Source organism: Thalassophryne amazonica, chromosome 3, assembly GCF_902500255.1.
Source record: "Thalassophryne amazonica chromosome 3, fThaAma1.1, whole genome shotgun sequence".
Taxonomy (NCBI): Eukaryota; Metazoa; Chordata; class Actinopteri; order Batrachoidiformes; family Batrachoididae; genus Thalassophryne; species Thalassophryne amazonica.
Genome location: NC_047105.1, coordinates 41,370,070 through 41,390,387, shown reverse-complemented (window position 1 = coordinate 41,390,387; position 20,318 = coordinate 41,370,070). Strand labels below are relative to the sequence as shown.

The 20,318-nt window shown below is 41.4% G+C and overlaps 1 protein-coding gene and 1 long non-coding RNA gene across 3 annotated transcripts in view; one reads left to right on the top strand and one right to left on the bottom strand.

The window, feature by feature from the left end:
* Positions 1-20,318, bottom strand: part of LOC117506578 (potassium voltage-gated channel subfamily D member 3-like) — a 324,070-nt gene that overhangs the window by 35,492 nt on the left and 268,260 nt on the right. For both annotated transcript variants that reach the window (XM_034166090.1, XM_034166091.1), the window contains exon 3: positions 15,392-15,554. In XM_034166090.1, the coding sequence (XP_034021981.1) occupies positions 15,392-15,554 (163 nt within the window). The remainder of the gene's footprint in view (positions 1-15,391; positions 15,555-20,318) is intronic.
* On the top strand, positions 2,878-3,816 carry LOC117506581. The gene is made up of 3 exons (XR_004559509.1): positions 2,878-3,026; positions 3,558-3,562; positions 3,789-3,816. It is a non-coding gene; the product is annotated as an uncharacterized LOC117506581 (long non-coding RNA).

Here is a 20,318-nt window from a genome sequence, read left to right as displayed (position 1 = left end):
CAGTGGTGACGCTCCAATGGGTGGCTTGCCAGCGGGATCCAGTCCAAGCTTGGATGTGCAGACATCATGAACTTTGTCCCACAATACAATGGGCCAAATCCTCAATCAACATTAACAAAATACTTATATCCAACTTTTCCCCAAATGATGGAAAAATGTTGTGACTGGTGGAAATAGGTTTACCGATCTTGGTTTCGCAGAATCAGTGGATATCACGATAACAGCACTTGAAAATCTGAATCCCTAATCAGAGTGCATGGTTTTGCGATTGTCCTGGATCAAGACTAAGACCCAGGCTTTCACTCTGTGGATTTCCATTACAAACTCATGCAAAAGTTCAGCAATTTGTTTAGAATGTTAGCAAAACAACTGCAGAATGACAGCATTTTCACTGAGTGATGCAATGCATCTGTTGGATTTTATCGTCTCATGATAACTGTCACTCCCAGCCCAGTCTCACGAGTTTTATTTCATGCTCCTGCCACAAAATGATAAAAATTTTCGTGGCAGGTTTTTTTTTAACTTACTATTTATTACTGGTCCTACTCCTACCCCCAACCCTAACCTTAACCATAACCTAACCTTACTCCTTCCCCTAACTCTAACCATAACCCCCCTGACTCCCCACATCACTTAATTTTGTGCAGCTGCCACGGAGTGTATTAGAATAAATTCGTGCTCACATTACGAACATTTGGTACTTTTCATGACAATATCACAAACCAATAGATGAAAGTATATTTCGCGCTGCTGAATGACGACATGCCATGAGACTGGTAAGTCCTACTTAATATTGCCATTTCATTGTTTTTTTTCTTTTTTTTGTCCAAATCCAGTTTTGCCAAGTTGTCTCTTATAAGGTTTCACAAACTCTCTGTCTCTTTGTATGTCCATGTGCACTTTAGAATGTAATCCATCTCTTTACGGCATCATGTTACCTGCAATAGTGTAAAAAGTTCCAATTTTGTAAAATATGGCTTTTTCAAATCACCTGAAAAACCACCTCATGCAAGAATAAAAACTTTTTTTGTGACATCTGAGTTTATTTTTCCTGAAATACACACATTTCCATAAAGTGTATTTCCCAGTCACTGTTTCAGATTGCGCATTTTGGAGGGTAATGGAAACCTGCCGAATGACTTTCTGGACTCGGCAATCAGATGTGTTTCTGTATGTGGTAAAACTGTTGTCGAGACAGTTATTTATCTCGGCAGTGACATAAGTGGGGGAGCATGGAGTGGGGTGTGTGTGTGTGTGTGTGTGTGTGTGGGGGGGGGGGGGGGGGATAGATTCTTTTCAGGTCTTGTTTCACCAACAGTCTAAATACATGCAGTTGAGGTTAACTGGTAGCTCTAACATGTCCTCAGGTGTCAAAAATAACTAATTGGTGGCCATTTTCAGATCTCTATGAACGTGGCCATATTTAATGCCTTCTTTTGGTGTCTATGACCATAATAGTCTAAGGATTTCCCCCCAAAAACCAGAGTGTGATGGCCATCTGTGCCTGGTGTACAGTCTGTATAGATTAATAGATTGTTCAGGTAACCGAGTATGGAGGTCTAAATCTTAGACAACATGACTGAAATGCTTGTCAGAAGGGTGAAGGTCACGCTTTTGTGTGTACTCAGGTGCACCATTTATCCAACAGAATCTAGAAAGAGCAAAGAAGAGAAGTTGTACTGGGAATTTCTCACGAAGAAGAGAACATTAGGGTGACTATATTCGGATTGGCATTAATAACAGTTGTATTTGCCAGGGACAGAACAGAGGTTAGTACACGGGAAAGCAATCACAAGCAGCAGTGTCCTATAAGTGGCAGGCAGTTTAAAAAATAAACAAGGGTAAAAACCGGGTTGGGCAACAAGAAATCAAAAGCAATATAACATCAGAAATCTCAAAGCAAGAAGAGGACAAAAGCACACAACATTCAAGCGACGCACGGGAGGAACACCGGGGTATAAATGCACACAGAAGGTAATCACACAGAAGGAAAACAGACATGGGCGCAATTTGGTGGGGGATAGGGGGGACATGTCCCCCCCACTTTTCAACCAGGGGGGACAGAATATGGTATGTCCCCCCCACCTTCTGACATATATGTGTGTACTTGAAACATGCTATGCCAGTCTTATGTGCAAACCATGTCAGTCTTATGTGCAAAACCATGTCAGAATAGTATCTTTGTTTCTGCAAGTTTGTATTTTAGCAGCATTGACTTGTTTACAACACCTGTTTCTTGTTTGTCACATTCGGAATTTTCTGGGACTGCATTTGCCATTGGCTGCTGGGGGCCTAAAGCGGCCCCCAGACCCCCGGCGTATGGGCTTCGGCCCTGCTTTGTCCCCCCCAGTTTCTAGTTCTAAATTGCGCCCTTGAAAACAGGTGAGTGTAATCACTAATTGGAAACAGCTGGTGAAGGGACACAGGAAAAAAGTTAACCAAAACACGCAAGGAAACTGTGACCACCAAAATAAGACAGGAAGTGCACCAAAGACACTAGGCACAAAAAGATACATAAAGACAAAGCAAGCAAGTAGTTGAGTGGGCACAGGGGAAATAATTTAGACATTACATGCATAAGTCAATAAAACTGCAATAAATAATTAAACCAAACCTGGGATGGACACAAGAGGGAAACAGAGGACAAAGACAGACGCAGACATGAAAACCCACAGGGAACTCTAAATAATAATGCCAGGAATAGTCACAAAGGGGTGACAGATAAGGGCAGACAGACAGATCATGACAATATGTTGATCGCAAAATACACAAATTTAATTTAATAGCCAAATTAAAGCCATATTATATCCATATTATATTTGGAGAAAAAAAAAAACAGCCTGGATTGACTGTGTGTCTTCAAGTAAGTCATGAAATGGACACAGGTGGAGTGACCTTCAGCCAGGTAATAGTTAGCGCTTTAGGTTATGTCACTTTTACCGCTAAAAATAGCTCTGAATCTGTGTGCATATTTCAGATGCTGTATGGTAATTTTATTTTTATCAGTTACATCAGGACTCGCACAAGTAGAAGAGTTGTTGTGTGGGCCGCCAGAAGAGGAGGTACTGCTGGCCCACCACCAAAGGGCGCCCTGCCTGAAGTGCGGGTTTCAGGCACGAGAGGGCGCTGCCGCCACGGACACAGCCGGGAGTGACAGCTGTCACTCATTAATTCCTGACAGCTGTCACTCATTCTTCATCATCGCACTCCATAAAACCCAGACGTCATCTCCGAGATATCGTACTTCATTGGAGGTAATATCCTCAGCCATTTGTGTTACTTATAAGCTGTATATTGTGAGTGTTTGCAGGAGTACCGGTCCCTCTTCCTGTGGAGGCTGAGTGAGTGCAGGACGGCATTCTTTTTCTCTGAGGGATCACTGTAAATTCATCAGCGTATTGAGTGAGAGGTGGAGGTGGCATTCCCACCATTGTTGTTACTGGGTGTACACACACCCACACTTGACTGTCTTTGTTCTCGCCAGCAGTACCAGATCCGACAGTCGGGGACGGTGATCACCTGGGAATTCGGGACTTGGCGGCTCCAGTATTCACCAGGTTCGGTGGCGGCGGAAATCGTGTGGTTCCGGCTCTTCTCAGGACAGACGTCTTCTATCCTCGAGCCTGCCCACACGTCACCTTTGTGGATTGACTGTAATTATATTCTGAGATTGTCTGTATTTCGTTGTGCACATTTCACAACATTAAATTGTTACTTTTTGGCTCATCTATTGACCGTTCATTTGCGCCCCCTGTTGTGGGTCCGTGTCACTACACTTTCACAACAAGAGTTGGAAGTAATGATTTGTAATCTGGTATATAATTTTTTAATAGATAGTGTTGATTGAAATGCGATGTGCCCTTTTAAAAATACAGGGTGAACACAAAAACACTCCTTGGTTTTAAATCTTTATAATATCAAAAGTCACATGAATAATTTTACAGTTTTGAAGAAGAATCTGCAAAAGAGAAAAAAAAAACCTTGATGAGTTTCTGCACCTGTTGATACCAACATTGTAAAATTATTCATGTGACTTTTGATATTATACTACATATTTGAAACCAAGGAGTGGTTTTGTGTTGACCCTGGATATCGGGGGCCATAAGGTCACAGTAACTAAATGTGTAGTTGAAGAACATGTCGATTTTGCAGGAAAGACCGTTGACGGCTGCTGCTCAGGTGTGAGAGAATGTGAAACTGACAATGCAGTCTTGTGTTTTATGCTTTTTCTGAGACCTGCCTCATTTGTCAAAAGCTACATGACATGAAGAAAAAACCCCATGAATGAATTAGAGCAGCACTTTGAGTGCATCGCTTGTGCAAGCCCCCAAATGGAATATCTTGCAATAGCAAAACAGTTAAAAAATGGTTCTGGCATCACACCTTTTTCCAGCTTTGTCGTGGAATTTTATTATTTTGTATATTTCAATTCTTTTTAAAAATAGATAATACTTTTTTCAGTAATTCTGTGAATAGACCAACAGATTTGTCCTTGATGTCCTTGATGGCAGTAATAACAACACCATTTAGATTATAAATTCAATGCAGCACATCATTGGTGGGTCCTATTTTAATGGCAGACTAAAAAAAAAAGGATTAGCACAACAGCGGAATATACCAGCTCAAAGCTCTGGAGTGGTCATCGTAGATTCAATATCAAATAATTGTCACAATATTATTGTTAAGTAAATTCTGAAATAAAGTGTCAAATCTTTTGTTTTTTATGGCTGTGATTACGACTCGCTTCAAAATTCCGCATGTTGTGTAATGCCGCGTTCACACCGCACACGACACAAGCGGCGACAGGTTGCCATGTAATTACTATGGAAGGACGCATTGTGGCGCCACAAAAGTTCAAGACACGCAACGCGACGTGATGGACACGAATGAAGCAATTTTGAGCATAAAACGTCTGCCAAATCAACGTGCAGATCCACCTCAGATCTGCTGCTGTGACCCCGAGTGAAACAAGGGAGAAGCCAAAGGGACTTACTTATTTTTTTAGCTGGTGGTATAGAGATTACTTATCTCTTGATGGTATAAAACACCCACTCTGACTAAATGAATTTGATGAATGGCAGCTTGTCAGTTTGTCTCTCTCTCCTGTAGCTAATGTGACCAAAGGGTGATGGGGGTCCCAGCCAGGCTTCGCAGCATTGTAAACAATGCTGTCAGAGGACTTTTTGCAGGACAAATTACATAATGACACCCTTTCCAACAGTTAAACTCTTTTATATGGGCAAAAATCACATCAATATAGATATGTTCATGAAAGGCTAATATCAGCCAAACCGATATATAGGCTGTAGTGCACAGACTGCACAAATTACCGTTGTGCGCATGTCCAGAAGCTCTGGTCTCATGGGTTTCATTCAAAATCCTTTGTTGTCTGCATTAACCCGATGTATTATAATAATATGTCAGAAAATTTTATACTTCTATTGTAATACATTGGGCCTGATTTACTCATTTTTGGAGTCCAGAAGACAATCAGGGCCAAATATCTACGGTGTGAGGCTGCCCTTAGTGTCCATGTCTACTTGACGTGATCATCTGAGCACATCCAGCTTGTGTGGAGCAGAAATACCGTCCTAGCTAAAGACGTGAAATGTTGACCTCTAAATCCACTGAAGCTTGAAATGTTTCTTCATAGGAATGTTTCTTTCAATTATCCACCTTCAAACATCCTCTATCTCTTCCTTGCTGTTGCCCTTTGCCACTCATTTTCTTAGTATTTCTCTTTTTTTGCGGCCCCTTTTTCAGGTTTTACATGCCGTCTGACCTCCTTTCCTCTTTGCTGGCATAATCTTGTTTTGTCCACACGATCTTTTTACTCCCTGCCCTGGACAACCTGCCATCTCTCAGTGTGACTCCACTTGACTTTGCTGTCGCATTGCCGAGGTGACCTCTGTCTATTTGCTTGCTTGACACGCACAGGCACTGATGTGTGACGCACTGAACGGCTGATTTTTAGAGGACTCAAAGAGAATCCTGTGAGAATTCCTTTTTTACTCAACACACCGTCAGGTGATTAGGAACATTAGTTGTCGGGGCATTTCTCTTCCTAATACTGCCCACTGTGGGTGAGTGAACACGATGAGCAGATATTACGCTGGTACACAAACACACGTTACAGCAATTTAGCTGCAAATGTCTATCATTAAATTCAATTTGGATTTATTATTTTCAATTTTCTAACCGTGAACCTGCGCTGGTACATGAGAGAACCTTTTTGCAAAGTCAAAGATAACTACATAATTGTGATGGGAGCATAGAGCAACCTGATGTGAGAGCAGAATAAAGACGAATGGGACCTAGAAAGGAAGGTAAGGTCAGGAGCGAAGGCATAATAAAGGGAAGGACAAAGGAAGTACAGGCTTCAAAGGAAAGTCATACTTGTATCAGTCTTTATAAAAACTTGTATTTTAAACGTGCCTATAGTCCTTTTATAAGTATAGTAAAAATGCATGAAATACAGTTTTTGTCTCCCTGAAAAATAATGATACCTGTCAAAATTTTGTTCTGAAATCATTTGCTCACTGCATTAGACCGGTTAAAAATAAATAAATAAATAAAATAAAATCAGAAAATGTGCTTCCCTACAATTCAAGAAGCATTTTTGGGGAAAAGCAAGGAAACCAGTTTTTTCTGGGGTAGTTTTTCACATTGAACACAAATCTGTTGTTTGCTGAGCCCAAAAACACCTAATAAGGTCACTAATTATAGGTAAAAGGTCAATGAGTGCAAAATTCAAAGTTTTTCAAAATAGTGTTCAAAAAGTGAACTTATTTTACAATATTTTGTATAGTAAGGTTCATACAGGCTTTCAAAATGTGAGAAAAAAGGAAAACGTGAAATTAAAAAAAGTTATTTTGTAAATATCTCTGTATTTGAGCGACTTTTAGTTTTTTAACATACTGTTAACTTTCACTTTCATTGATGTGAATTGATGTGATTACATGCCACAGGTGAAATGATTTAACAAACTCATATCCATAAGTAATTCCTAAGCAAGATTATTCTTATTTTTTATTGCATAATTTGACTAATTAAAGGTCACCAGGTGCAAAATAAACTTATGATGCAAACATCTTTTCCTATGACGCAAACATCTTTTCCGATAGTCAATCATAAGTGTTCTTATACCTCAATCAGATCCTACTGCAATCTGTCTGACCAACTGGGGCCACCCACTCCAGCCCACCGCCCCCCCACCCCCCCACTCCAACCCTTCCCGCCCTGCCAAAGTCTACTTTATTCACCCTGTTTTGACATGGTATTTCCACGGCATTGCACTTGCAGGCATCACTGCACAACTGGCTCCTCCACTTCCGACAAGAGCAACTATTAGTAGTGTAACCTTTTGTGCAACTACCCTGCACAAATTCTCTGCATCCCTTTGGAACTGGAGGCAAGGTTGTAAGAACTAGTGACAATTTATCAACGAGTCTCCATCCACATTCTGTTGGTGGTGGCAGAGATGGCACTGGGTTATGAACTTCTCTCCAAATGAAAGTTTGCTCATTCTATGTGTAATTTTGCAGCGAAACTAGTTGGAGGGAGGGTCTCCATTGCATGACATTTGCTAAAGAGCTTTATCCTAGCGTGATTACAGTTCTCCGATGGCTCCTTGTAGATGTGGCATATGAACCTTTCAGCATCTTCTGTGACCTGTTTTGATGGTGTCGAAAACTTGTAGGATCATTCCAGAATTGTTTTGTAAAAGGAGCTTGTTTGGAACATACTTTTGTTTCTTCAATGTTTCCGTTCTCAACCAAAGTTGTGCAAGACATTCTACCGAAGTTGGTGACCAACAACACCAAAACATCTGTGTCGTGATAAAAATGACATAAATAGTAAGAGCACAATGTGATCGTTATTCACTAACCTATCAAATGCCACAACTATAAATAAATCAAATAAACACCCAGTTTCAATTGTGTAGACATGTTTCCATTAGCTAGGTAGTAGAATTCTAATACCCCCGTCACACATAGCCAGAATTGCGCAGAATGGCGTCACAATGACGAATTGGTGCAGATCCGAAAAATGTCGGGTTTCAGTTTCAAAACATTCTGAAAGCCATCTGTGAGAGTCCACACAGTTGGTCAAAATCAGCCGGCAGCCCCGAGTGTGATGCACATGTTCAAAACCCTCCGACGGCGGTCCATGTGTAATCTGAGCACCATCTGACCGCAATTTAGATATTCCGATGGTGGGACACCAGGATCCGAAATGATTTCAGCGCATACGAGGGATCCTCGAGATGGATCTGGCATGGCAAACCTGCCTGCATGACCTGTACATGCCACGTATAATAATGTCCCCCGGAGCGCAAAGGAACTGTTTATATGTACAGTAGTGTTCAGAATAATAGTAGTGCTATGTGACTAAAACGATTAATCCAGGTTTTGAGTATATTTCTTATTGTTACATGGGAAACAAGGTACCAGTAGATTCAGTAGATTCTCACAAATCCAACAAGATGAAGCATTCATGATATGCACACTCTTAAGGCTATGAAATTGGGCTATTAGTAAAAAAAAGTAGAAGAGGGGGTGTTCGCAATAATAGTAGCATCTGCTGTTGATGCTACAAACTCAAAACTATTATGTTCAAACTGCTTTTTTAGCAATCCTGTGAATCACTGAACTAGTATTTAGTTGTATAACCACAGTTTTTCATGATTTCTTCACATCTGCGAGGCATTAATTTTGTTGGTTTGGAACCAAGATTTTGCTTGTTTACTAGTGTGCTTGGGGTCATTGTCTTGTTGAAACACCCATTTCAAGGGCATGTCCTCTTCAGCATAAGGCAACATGACCTCTTCAAGTATTCTGACATATCCAAACTGATCCATGATAGCTGGTATGTGATATATAGGCCCAACACCATAGTAGGAGAAACATGCCCATATCATGATGCTTGCATTTTCATGCTTCACTGTCTTCACTGTGAACTGTGGCTTGAATTCAGAGTTTGGGGGTCGTCTCACAAACTGTCTGCAGCCCTTGGACCCAAAAAGAACAATTTTACTCTCATCAGTCCACAAAATATTCCTCCATTTCTCTTTAGGCCAGTTGATGTGTTCTTTGGCAAATTGTAACCTCTTCTGCATGTCTTTTATTTAACAGAGGGACTTTGCGGGGGATTCTTGCAAATAAATTAGCTTCACACAGGCGTCTTCTAACTGTCACAGCACTTACAGGTAACTCTAGACTGTCTTTGATCATTTTTTTTCATGGTTGTGTTTCTTGATCAGACTAGCAATCTTTAATGGGTTTTTTTTCTTGGTTCCTAACCCACCTTTGCACCTAGTGTTACTCAAATTAGCAGACAAACACCAAAGGACTAATTTAAAAACACAGCATTTATTCTTTCCACGATAAGGAATTAAACTATTTCCAGATGTCACCTTCACCTATTTTTGTCAGGCTGTGATGATGAATCCAGTTGAAACAACGCAAAAGGTAAGATTAAGACTTTATATTGACTCAGTGTGTGAATGGCTTTAATATTTGGAACAGTATAAGTCGGAACTGTATGAATGGTCACATGAGGACTTCACTGTGTTTCTCAGTCTGAAGCAGAGGATGCCAGCACTTTGTCCCACTAACAACAACAACAACAACAAAAAACGTATTTTAAAAGCTGAAAGTCTTCTGCAGTTATATTATTCATGTTACGGCGCTCCATTTATTCACACCAACTTTCACCACAGACATCCGTCTTCTCTTCAGCATTCTGCTCATGACAAAAAATAAATATCGTCAATGATCCACCAATCAAATTTGTGCAAGTGTCAAGGTGCCTCAAGGGCGTGGGTGGTGGAGAGGGTCTATCACCTAATATGAGTTTTTTTTCCTACTACAGTGGCCATAAGACACCATTGCAGACAATGATATGTGCAGGCAAACAAAGTGTACATCCTTAGAGAACCGGCTTATGGAAGGCACATCTGAGTGTTGAACTTTAAATAAAGACATCATGCTCGATTCCACCACAGAAACTAATGGGCCATTTTAGACCCTCAAAGGTGATTTTAGGGACTTTTTTTGGGGGAGGGGTAGTATATCTCTCTGCTCTGAGGTAGGTCCTTCAGCCCTGGGCAGGGCTGGGCCAATCAATCAATCAATCAATCAATCAATCAATCAATCAATCAATCAATCAATCAATCAATCAATCAATCAATCAATCAATCAATCAATCAATCAACTAATGTGGCAGAAGATGAGAACAAGTGCCAAGCCAGACTTGCAAAAGAACCACAAAACAGACTGAAGAGGAGGCACAAGAATTGTTGGCTTTCTTCTCAATGGACGAGATCCAGTGAAGATTCAAGTCCTCAAGGAGAAATGAGAAATTTTATGTTAGGTCTCAGATGACTACAGAGAAGGCCAGTTATGGAGATGTTCCTATAAATGTTCACAGTATCTGGGAAATAGGTCAGGTTCAACAATAACAACATCAACAACACCATTCATTATGGGCTACTGAGGTTACAGAGGTGGGGCTATGACATCATCTATGGGTCTATGACATACACAGAAAAACTGCGTATTGCAAGTCAGACAAAAACGCCAAGGCGGCGTTTTCAGATTTATCTACTCTGGGAACCATTTTCAAAAAGTATCATTTTCAGCCAACGAAAACACCATTTCTGTGTGGATGACACGCCAATATAAAACAAAACCTATGCGGATATGCTTGAACCTGTTTCCGTGTGGACCTTAAGTATTTGTGTGTGAAACCATGTGTGCCTAAACAGATTTGTAAATGTATAAAATAATCTGCAAATCTGTACAGAGCTCTCCAAATGCACAAAAAAAATAAAAAAATCAAAAATTTATTTTCGAAAATTGTTTTTCAAACTGAGGTATGGCAAGCCCCCCGCCCCCAAACACACACACACACACACACACACACACACACACACACACACACACACACACACACACACACACACACACACACACACACACACACACACACACACACACACACATATATCTATAACAACATTAGCTATCCAGAAGTTTTGGGCACAGTTCCGCTATTCTGCTAACCGCTAATTATCAAAGCTAATGGTTTCATTATAAGATTAGCTTTTCAGATAACTTTGAAAACTATTGATGGGTCAATGATGTGTCATGAAGCGTTTCAACATATTGCCAAACTGTATTGATACTGTGTCACTGAATACTGACATCTGCTGGACCTTAAAAATCCCTACAGGCACCTGAGTTGACACTCTCAACTGCCACTGACCTAGTATTGGCCTAGTATATACAATAATATAATCTAAGTCATTGTATTCCATTTTGTATCATTTATATTCTTCATTTAATGTCGGATTTAATGTCGTAATCTTCATGTCGGACTCTGTAGTTTTCTCTGGGCCCCTCCCCAATCAGACCGGGAGTGACATGTTTAGCCGCATGTTCTCCTTGAATTGCTGGCTGTCTGAGTGGTGTCCAAAAAATGAGGTGGGCTTCATAGATAATTGGCAAAGCTTCTGGGGAAAACCTGGTCTTGTTAGGAGAGACGGCATCCATCCCACTTTGGATGGAGCAGCTCTCATTTCTAGAAATCTGGCCAATTTTCTTAAATCCTCCAAACCGTGACTATCCAGGGTTGGGACCAGGAAGCAGAGTCGTAGTCTTACACACCTCTCTGCAGCTTCTCTCCCCCTGCCATCCCCTCATTACCCCATCCCTGTAGAGATGGTGCCTGCTCCCAGACCACCAATAACCAGTAAAAATCTATTTAAGCATAAAAATTCAAAAAGAAAAAATAATATAGCACCTTCAACTGCACCACACACTAAAACAGTTAAATGTGGTCTATTAAACATTAGATCTCTCTCTTCTAAGTCCCTGTTAGTAAATGATATAATAATTGATCAACATATTGATTTATTCTGCCTTACAGAAACCTGGTTACAGCAGGATGAATATGTTAGTTTAAATGAGTCAACACGCCCGAGTCACACTAACTGCCAGAACGCTTGTAGCACGGGCCGAGGCGGAGGATTAGCAGCAATCTTCCATTCCAGCTTATTAATTAATCAAAAACCCAGACAGAGCTTTAATTCATTTGAAAGCTTGACTCTTAGTCTTGTCCATCCAAATTGGAAGTCCCAAAAAACAGTTTTATTTGTTATTATCTATCGTCCACCTGGTCGTTACTGTGAGTTTCCCTGTGAATTTTCAGACCTTTTGTCTGACTTAGTGCTTGGCTCAGATAAGATAATTATAGTGGGCGATTTTAACATCCACACAGATGCTGAGAATGACAGCCTCAACACTGCATTTAATCTATTATTAGACTCAACTGGCTTTGCTCAAAATGTAAATGAGTCCACCCACCACTTTAATCATATCTTAGATCTTGTTCTGACTTATGGTATGGAAATTGAAGACTTAACAGTATTCCCTGAAAACTCCCTTCTGTCTGATCATTTCTTAATAACATTTACATTTACTCTGATGGACTACCCAGCAGTGGGGAATATGTTTCATTACACTAGAGGTCTTTCAGAAAGCGCTGTAACTAGGTTAAAGATATGATTCCATCTTTATGTTCTCTAATGCCATATACCAACACAGGGCAGAGTAGCTACCTAAACTCTGTAAGTGAGATAGAGTATCTCATTAATAGTTTTACATCCTCATTGAAGACAACTTTGGATGCTGTAGCTCCTCTGAAAAAGAGAGCCTTAAATCAGAAGTGCCTGACTCCGTGGTATAACTCACAAACTCACAGCTTAAAGCAGATAACCCGTAAGTTGGAGAGGAAATGGCATCTCACTAATTTAGAAGATCTTCACTTAGCCTGGAAAAAGAGTCTGTTGCTCTACAAAAAAGCCCTCTGTAAAGCTAGGACATCTTACTACTCATCACTAATTGAAGAAAATAAGAACAACCCCAGGTTTCTTTTCAGCACTGTAGCCAGGCTGACAAAGAGTCAGAGCTCTATTGAGCCGAGTATTCCTTTAACTTTAACTAGTAATGACTTCATGACTTTCTTTGCTAATAAAATTTTAACTATTAGAGAAAAAATTACTCATAACCATCCCAAAGACGTATCGTTATCTTTGGCTGCTTTCAGTGATGCTGGTATTTGGTTAGACTCTTTCTCTCCGATTGTTCTGAGTTATTTTCATTAGTTACTTCCTCCAAACCATCAACATGTCTATTAGACCCCATTCCTACCAGGCTGCTCAAGGAAGCCCTACCATTAATTAATGCTTCGATCTTAAATATGATCAATCTATCTTTATTAGTTGGCTATGTACCACAGGCTTTTAAGGTGGCAGTAATTAAACCATTACTTAAAAAGCCATCACTTGACCCAGCTATCTTAGCTAATTATAGGCCAATCTCCAACCTTCCTTTTCTCTCAAAAATTCTTGAAAGGGTAGTTGTAAAACAGCTAACTGATCATCTGCAGAGGAATGGTCTATTTGAAGAGTTTCAGTCAGGTTTTAGAATTCATCATAGTACAGAAACAGCATTAGTGAAGGTTACAAATGATCTTCTTATGGCCTCAGACAGTGGACTCATCTCTGTGCTTGTTCTGTTAGACCTCAGTGCTGCTTTTGATACTGTTGACCATAAAATTTTATTACAGAGATTAGAGCATGCCATAGGTATTAAAGGCACTGCGCTGCGGTGGTTTGAATCATATTTATCTAATAGATTACAATTTGTTCATGTAAATGGGGAATCTTCTTCACAGACTAAGGTTAATTATGGAGTTCCACAAGTTTCTGTGCTAGGACCAATTTTATTCACTTTATACATGTTTCTCTTAGGCAGTATTATTAGACGGCATTGCTTAAATTTTCATTGTTACGCAGATGATACCCAGCTTTATCTATCCATGAAGCCAAAGGACACACACCAATTAGCTAAACTGCAGGATTGTTTTACAGACATAAAGACATGGATGACCTCTAATTTCCTGCTTTTAAACTCAGATAAAACTGAAGTTACGAGGTCTGTCAATAAAGTATAGGTCCTTTTTATTTTTTTCAAAAACTATATGGATTTCATTCATATGTTTTTACGTCAGACATGCTTGAACCCTCGTGCGCATGCATGAGTTTTTCCACGCTTGTCGGTGACATCATTCGCCTGTGAGCACTCCTTGTGGGAGGAGTCATCCAGCCCCTCGTCGGAATTCCTTTGTTTGAGAAGTTGCTGAGAGACTGGCGCTTTGTTTGATCAAAATTTTTTCTAAACCTGTGAGACACATCGAAGTGGACACGGTTCGAAAAATTAAGCTGGTTTTCAGTGAAAATTTTAACGGCTGATGAGAGATTTTGAGGTGATACTGTCGCTTTAAGGACTTCCCACGGTGCGAGACGTCATGCAGCACTCTCAGGTGCCGTCGTCAGCCTGTTTCAAGCTGAAAACCTCCACATTTCAGGCTCTATTGATCCAGGACGTCGTGAGAGAACAGAGAAGTTTCAGAAGAAGTCGGTTTCAGCATTTTATCCAGATATTCCACTGTTAAAGGAGATTTTTTTAATGAAAGACGTGCGGACGGATTGCAGCGTCGGCTCGCAGCCGCCGCGACGCTCCGCCACAGGAAAAACACCTCTGTTGGAAGCCTTAAGGACAAGTTGGAACATGTCCAGCTGTTAAACAATTTCTCATATACTCACTCCACTGAAAGCCATCAAAAGCCGCCTGGATTTTACAAATGGTTATCAACACGGAGGTGTTTTTCCTGTGCCGGCGCACCGCGTCGGGGACCCGTCCGCACGTCTTTCATTAAAAAAATCTCCTTTAACAGTGGAATATCCGGATAAAATGCTGAAACCGACTTCTTCTGAAACTTCTCTGTTCTCTCACGACGTCCTGGATCAACAGAGCCTGAAATGTGGAGGTTTTCAGCTTGAAACAGGCTGATGATGGCGCCTGAGAGCGCTGCGCAACGTCTCGCACCGTGGGAAGTCCTTAAAGCGACAGTATCACCTCAAAATCTCTCCAGCTAAGGCTGATACCCTTTTCATCCAAGGACACAGACAGGTTGCATCAGTAGGATTTGAACCCAGGTCTGCATATTGCATGCCTTACCCACTCAGCTACCTGCTCTAACTGCTTTACACAGTATTTTAAACAAATATATACATATTCAGAAAACAGAGATTGTTCTGAACATGTTGATAAGCAATCCTCATATGGTGAAATAACCTAGATGTGCAGGCGAGTCCATGGACCTCAGAGGGTTTAAGCGATACTATGTGCTTTCACTGTTTTTCCACGTCATATGGTACAAGTGTGAGAAGTTATGTTGTTAAACTGTGTGTGAGATCACATTTGTGGGAATCTTACACACTGGGATAGATACTACCTACATGGTTAATGGTGCTGACCTTTACCTTCTGAGCACGTCGTTTGTCTGCCCTCTGGTTTTGGTGGTAGATGCGACTAAAGTTGGAAACAATGACAGGGACAGGCAGAGCGATCACCAGCACGCCACTCAGAGAGCAGATTGATCCGAATATCTTCCCGGCAATCGTCTTTGGCACCATGTCCCCATAACTAGAGAAAAGAGGTTGGAAATGAAAAAAAGAGAGAGATGATGTTAGATTAGATATAGCAGTGGGATAGATGCATGGCACCACATACGAAATCACAAGGATGATTTATCTCTGCAGGCTGCAGATGTACTTCCCTGCTTTGGTCTGCATCTGTCCATACACACAAAACAGCTGATAAACCTCCCCTGTTTTTCCTTTCTTAACATATGTATTTTCTTACTTCTTCTTCTCTACATTCTAGCGGCTTCTGATAACTGGATTGCACAGGTGAATGATTGCTATAACAGGTGGACAGAGTCTGAGAGATGAGGCCGCTCTATCTTTACAGTTCAGATGGTGCGTTACTCTGTCATGCCAGCTGGACCCAACACCACGAAGAAACCAGGTCTGAGTCGGTGGCAAAAGCTGTCCACCGTGTTGAGGTGCATGAAACAACAACAAAAACACAGATTTCCCAGACAAGCTTGTACGTTTATAGAATGTAAGGTAATGAAATCGTCTGACAGAGAATAGAATTATGAGGTGACAGAGAATAGAATTATGAGGTATCAGAGGCACCATTGCTGCTGCATATCAACAGAGGAGGGTTGGTTGAATGTACCGCTGCATTCAGGTGACAGGCTTGAACCACAACAAAATAACAGATGTGCTATTGGACCTCTAATATTGACATAAAACCAAAAAAAAAAGAAAACTGACAAAGATAAATTTGGGAGCACAGGAAGGCCAGGTCAGTGCTTTTTCTCTAAGCTATATTATTCTTCTGGGAGTGATAGCAACCTATGCTACTGCATGTTATGCTAGGCTAGGCTAACAGGGTGAAACTGTTTCTTTTCAGAACTATCGCATTTTGTGCTACCAGCATGTTCCTTTGACTTTCATGGCAATATCAAACCGTAAAGACAAATAACCACAGCAATTTCTTCAAATATTAAGCCACTGATATGCAGCAGCACAGTAAGTAAGTATAACACAGCTGATAGTTATGTATGTAGGTAATTAGTTTCCAACATGAGTTCCCTTTATATTTGTAAGGTCAGAAGTGGAATATGCAAACATCAGTGTGTGTGTATGCAAGTCACATCTCTGTGCCAATGATAAGGAACAAATATATCAGCGTTTGAACTGGATGCTCCAAATGTGTGTATGCTGGATGAATGGAAATTTGAGCATGACCAAGTTTCATCAAAATTTTCAAATATTTCCAAGTCACTGAATATTTCTTTGACTACATCCAAACAGTATGGCTCTGTGGCAAATCTTTCTGGAATTCTCAAAAATCGAGTGAATGCGCAAGAAAGTAACTACTGAGGAAAGCCACCAAGACACCCAGAAAACCGAATGAGAAAATGTACATGAATTAACATTTGTCTTTGCATTGCTGTTTATATAGCTTCATGATTGTTATGTGTCGGACGCAGCTCGGAGAACCGACCAGCGTTTGAAAGACCCAGTATGAAATAAGCAGAGCAAGGTACAAAGGCTAACTGAATTTAATACATAACAGTGATACATAAAGAACAAAGTGCGGTCTGGCGTGGTGCGCTCCCAGCAGCGCTAACGGTCCGGAGCCAGAAGCTGTTCGGACCCAAGGACCCCGCCGACACCCCCCAGGTGGCCGCAACAAACCGAGTCTGTGAAAGAAGGAACCATTATGTGAGTCCACACTCTACACACAGAGAGAACACTTAAAGGTGTACAAACAGCAAACACTTCCTGGCTTGATTACTAATCAACTTCCCAACCTGCAGGCATGGAACATCCAGTTCACAAAACTCCACTGCAGGGGAAGTCGATACATGACTAACATACAGCTCAATATAAAAAGGTGTGAGGGACACCACATTTACTGACTGTATAAATGTTAGTCACAAAATCTAACGTACCTCAGGAAGTGTGCTGACGAGCGTGAGACCTCACCCCCTCCTCTTTCACAGACCGTGCATCAAACCTGGACGTTCTCTGCATCCACTGATGATGAGATGGCTCCCGAGACGACGATCTCACCCGTCTGGTCACAAGGTCGAGTCTCTGGCAAATACACACTGCATACTCCAGTCTTAAATGCCACCATGTTCCAATCCATATAGATGCACCTCAGCTGTGAGTCCTGACGAGCCGCAGGTGATCAGGGTGAGGTCCTGATAACCTCAGCAACACAGCCACTCAGTCCCACATGCAAGCCACCTGGAAGGAGAAACAAAGGACAGAAACAAAAAGGCAGCCAGGCCCCCCCAGCCATATAACAATGATGGCCTGACACAGATAAGGATTTTCTTGAAAAGAGATGTGAAATTTCAGCTTCAGTTTTTTTTTTTTAAATGTATGATTTATTTAACTTTATTGCTTTGATATCATAAAGAAAAAACATTTCTGTGAAGGCTCTCAGTTGTCCAGGTGATTTCCATAGTAGAGAAGCTTGAATCTTCAACTGAACTGGGTTGCTTGACATGAGGACCCTTCGCTTCTAATCGCAGAAGCTTCCTCAGCTAAAATTCTTGCTCTGGTAGTCTGACTTCTGTCTTGACTTTTGTAGAAAAGAATATCAGAAGCCAGCAAAAGCTGGAGTTTTAAACCTAACCAGACCCCTCCTACTGAGAGGCAGACTGCTATTGGCTAGTAACTAACAGTTGCTGTAATTAGGAGAAACGAAACGCTTAACACGCAGACAGATCGTCAGTGTCGAGTACCTCACCAGGTCGTTTCGGCCCTTTGCCTCTAATACGACCTTCATGGTGAGGGCGGGCCAGCAGTGTGTCATCAGACCACCTCTGTCTGCCTTAAACTTCTGCCAAATCCAGATGGACGATTTGGCAGCAATGTTATCACCAAACTTGTGATCTTCTTCTTTATCTTGGTGCTGATCCCTAGCTTGTAGAGAAAACTCATCAAGGACCTTCCAACAAAACCACGACAACCCACTTCAATCGTGATAAGATGCATCATCATATAACACATCATACGTCGAACTAATCAGAAACCTCAGGGTCAATTCTTCCATTCCCCAAATCTCTTTCCAGGACAGCTTCCTAGGTTCAGTATCTTCCCATGATGTCCACTGTCCATGCTAGCTGAACTGTGCTCTAGTTAGCACCCTCCTAATGACAGGGCAGCTGTCCCGCCTAACGATGGGACTGATGCCTCTCCTGACGCCTCTCCTGATGTGTCTCCTGACGACGTGAATGACTCATTGCCATGAATAAAAGAGTGAAACTGCTTTGACCTGAGTACCCCATTGTAAAAAGGGGACAAAGCGTGTCTCAGACCCCCTCCCTGGTTAAGGCTGGGTTTCAACTGTTTCACATAGAATGCTTCCTTTACTCTCCTCTCAAACCATTTTTTTTCTCTGGCTAAGATTTTAACTTCCTTGTCCTCAAATGTGTGGTTATTGTCTTTAAGGTGGAGATGAACTACAGACTGAGGTCCACCGGCGCCCTCTCTGCAGTGCTGGTATAGACGTTTGTGCAACGGCTGCTTATTCTCACCTATGTAGTGTTCGTTACAGTTTTCCTGACATCTGAAAAAATCAAGCAACAGGAAGTTCCTGTTGCTTGATTTTAACCCATGTGTCAAGTAGAGGCCTTTACAGAGCACATCAACTCAGTGGACTCCAGTATCAAGTTCACATGTGAGGATGCCAGAAACAGCCATTTAGCCTTCTTGGACTGTGACGTTACAATTGGAGAGCCCAGGCAGCTCCAGGCAGGGGTTTACAAAAAAACCCACTCACACTGTCCAATATCTGCTCTTTGGCTCAAGCCACCCCCTTGAACACAAGCTTGGGGTGATCAGGACTCTTCAACACAGAGCCCTACAGGTGCCCACAACTACAGAGGGAAGGGCTAAAGAACAACAACATGTACGGAAAGCCCTCACAGTATATGGGTACCCATGATGGTCCCTGGATAAAGTGCAGATGTCCCAAAGAACAAAGAGACCAGACAGACAGGAGATGGAGCCAAGAAGAAGAGGAATGTCTCTCCCTTATTTAGCAGGAGTAGGGGAAAAACTACAGAGGATCTTCAGACAGCACAAAATCCCAGTTTACTTTAAACTTGTTAACACCTTGAGACAGAAATTAGTTCACCCTAAGGACAATCCCTAGTTACAAACAGAGCAATGTAGTGTATTTTAAGGGTGGAAAATCACTGGGCTGTGACAATTTCTTGCGTGAGTCAAAGGATGTCACTCCTGTGTTGGCTGATTTTTTGAACATGTCAAAAAATTTGTGCAACACATTTTCTCTCTAATTAGTCACAGAGTTGTCACAGGTGTCTCAAACTCTTATGAATTTAGTTTCCATCAGTCAGAAAATGTGCAACATGTGAGAGAATATGTGACTGGATGAGTGCTGTCCGGCGGTGGAGGAGGAGGAGGATGATGCGTGATTGATTGTTTTTTTGTTAAATTTTTGAGGACCACAATGAAAATAACTTCAGTGCTTTATTGTTTTATCCTTGGCAATTTCATATACTCCTTTTTATGTACATGCATGTTATTGCCAAATAAATCAAACCAATTCAAAAGATGCACACCCCGAAACACTGCTGGACATCATGCCTAAGTGCTTCACAGAGAAATGGATGTTCCAGTGCTTTGAGTGGATCCCAGAGCCCGGCCAGTGGAGGAACACATAAGCAGAACATCGTATACTGGTCATTCCCAGGAGGAGAGGAGAGAGGAGAATGGATCTAGCGGGGACAATTATGACATGACACAGCTGCTTTTCATGCAGGGTCACTCTGCTGGACATCGTAGCACCATA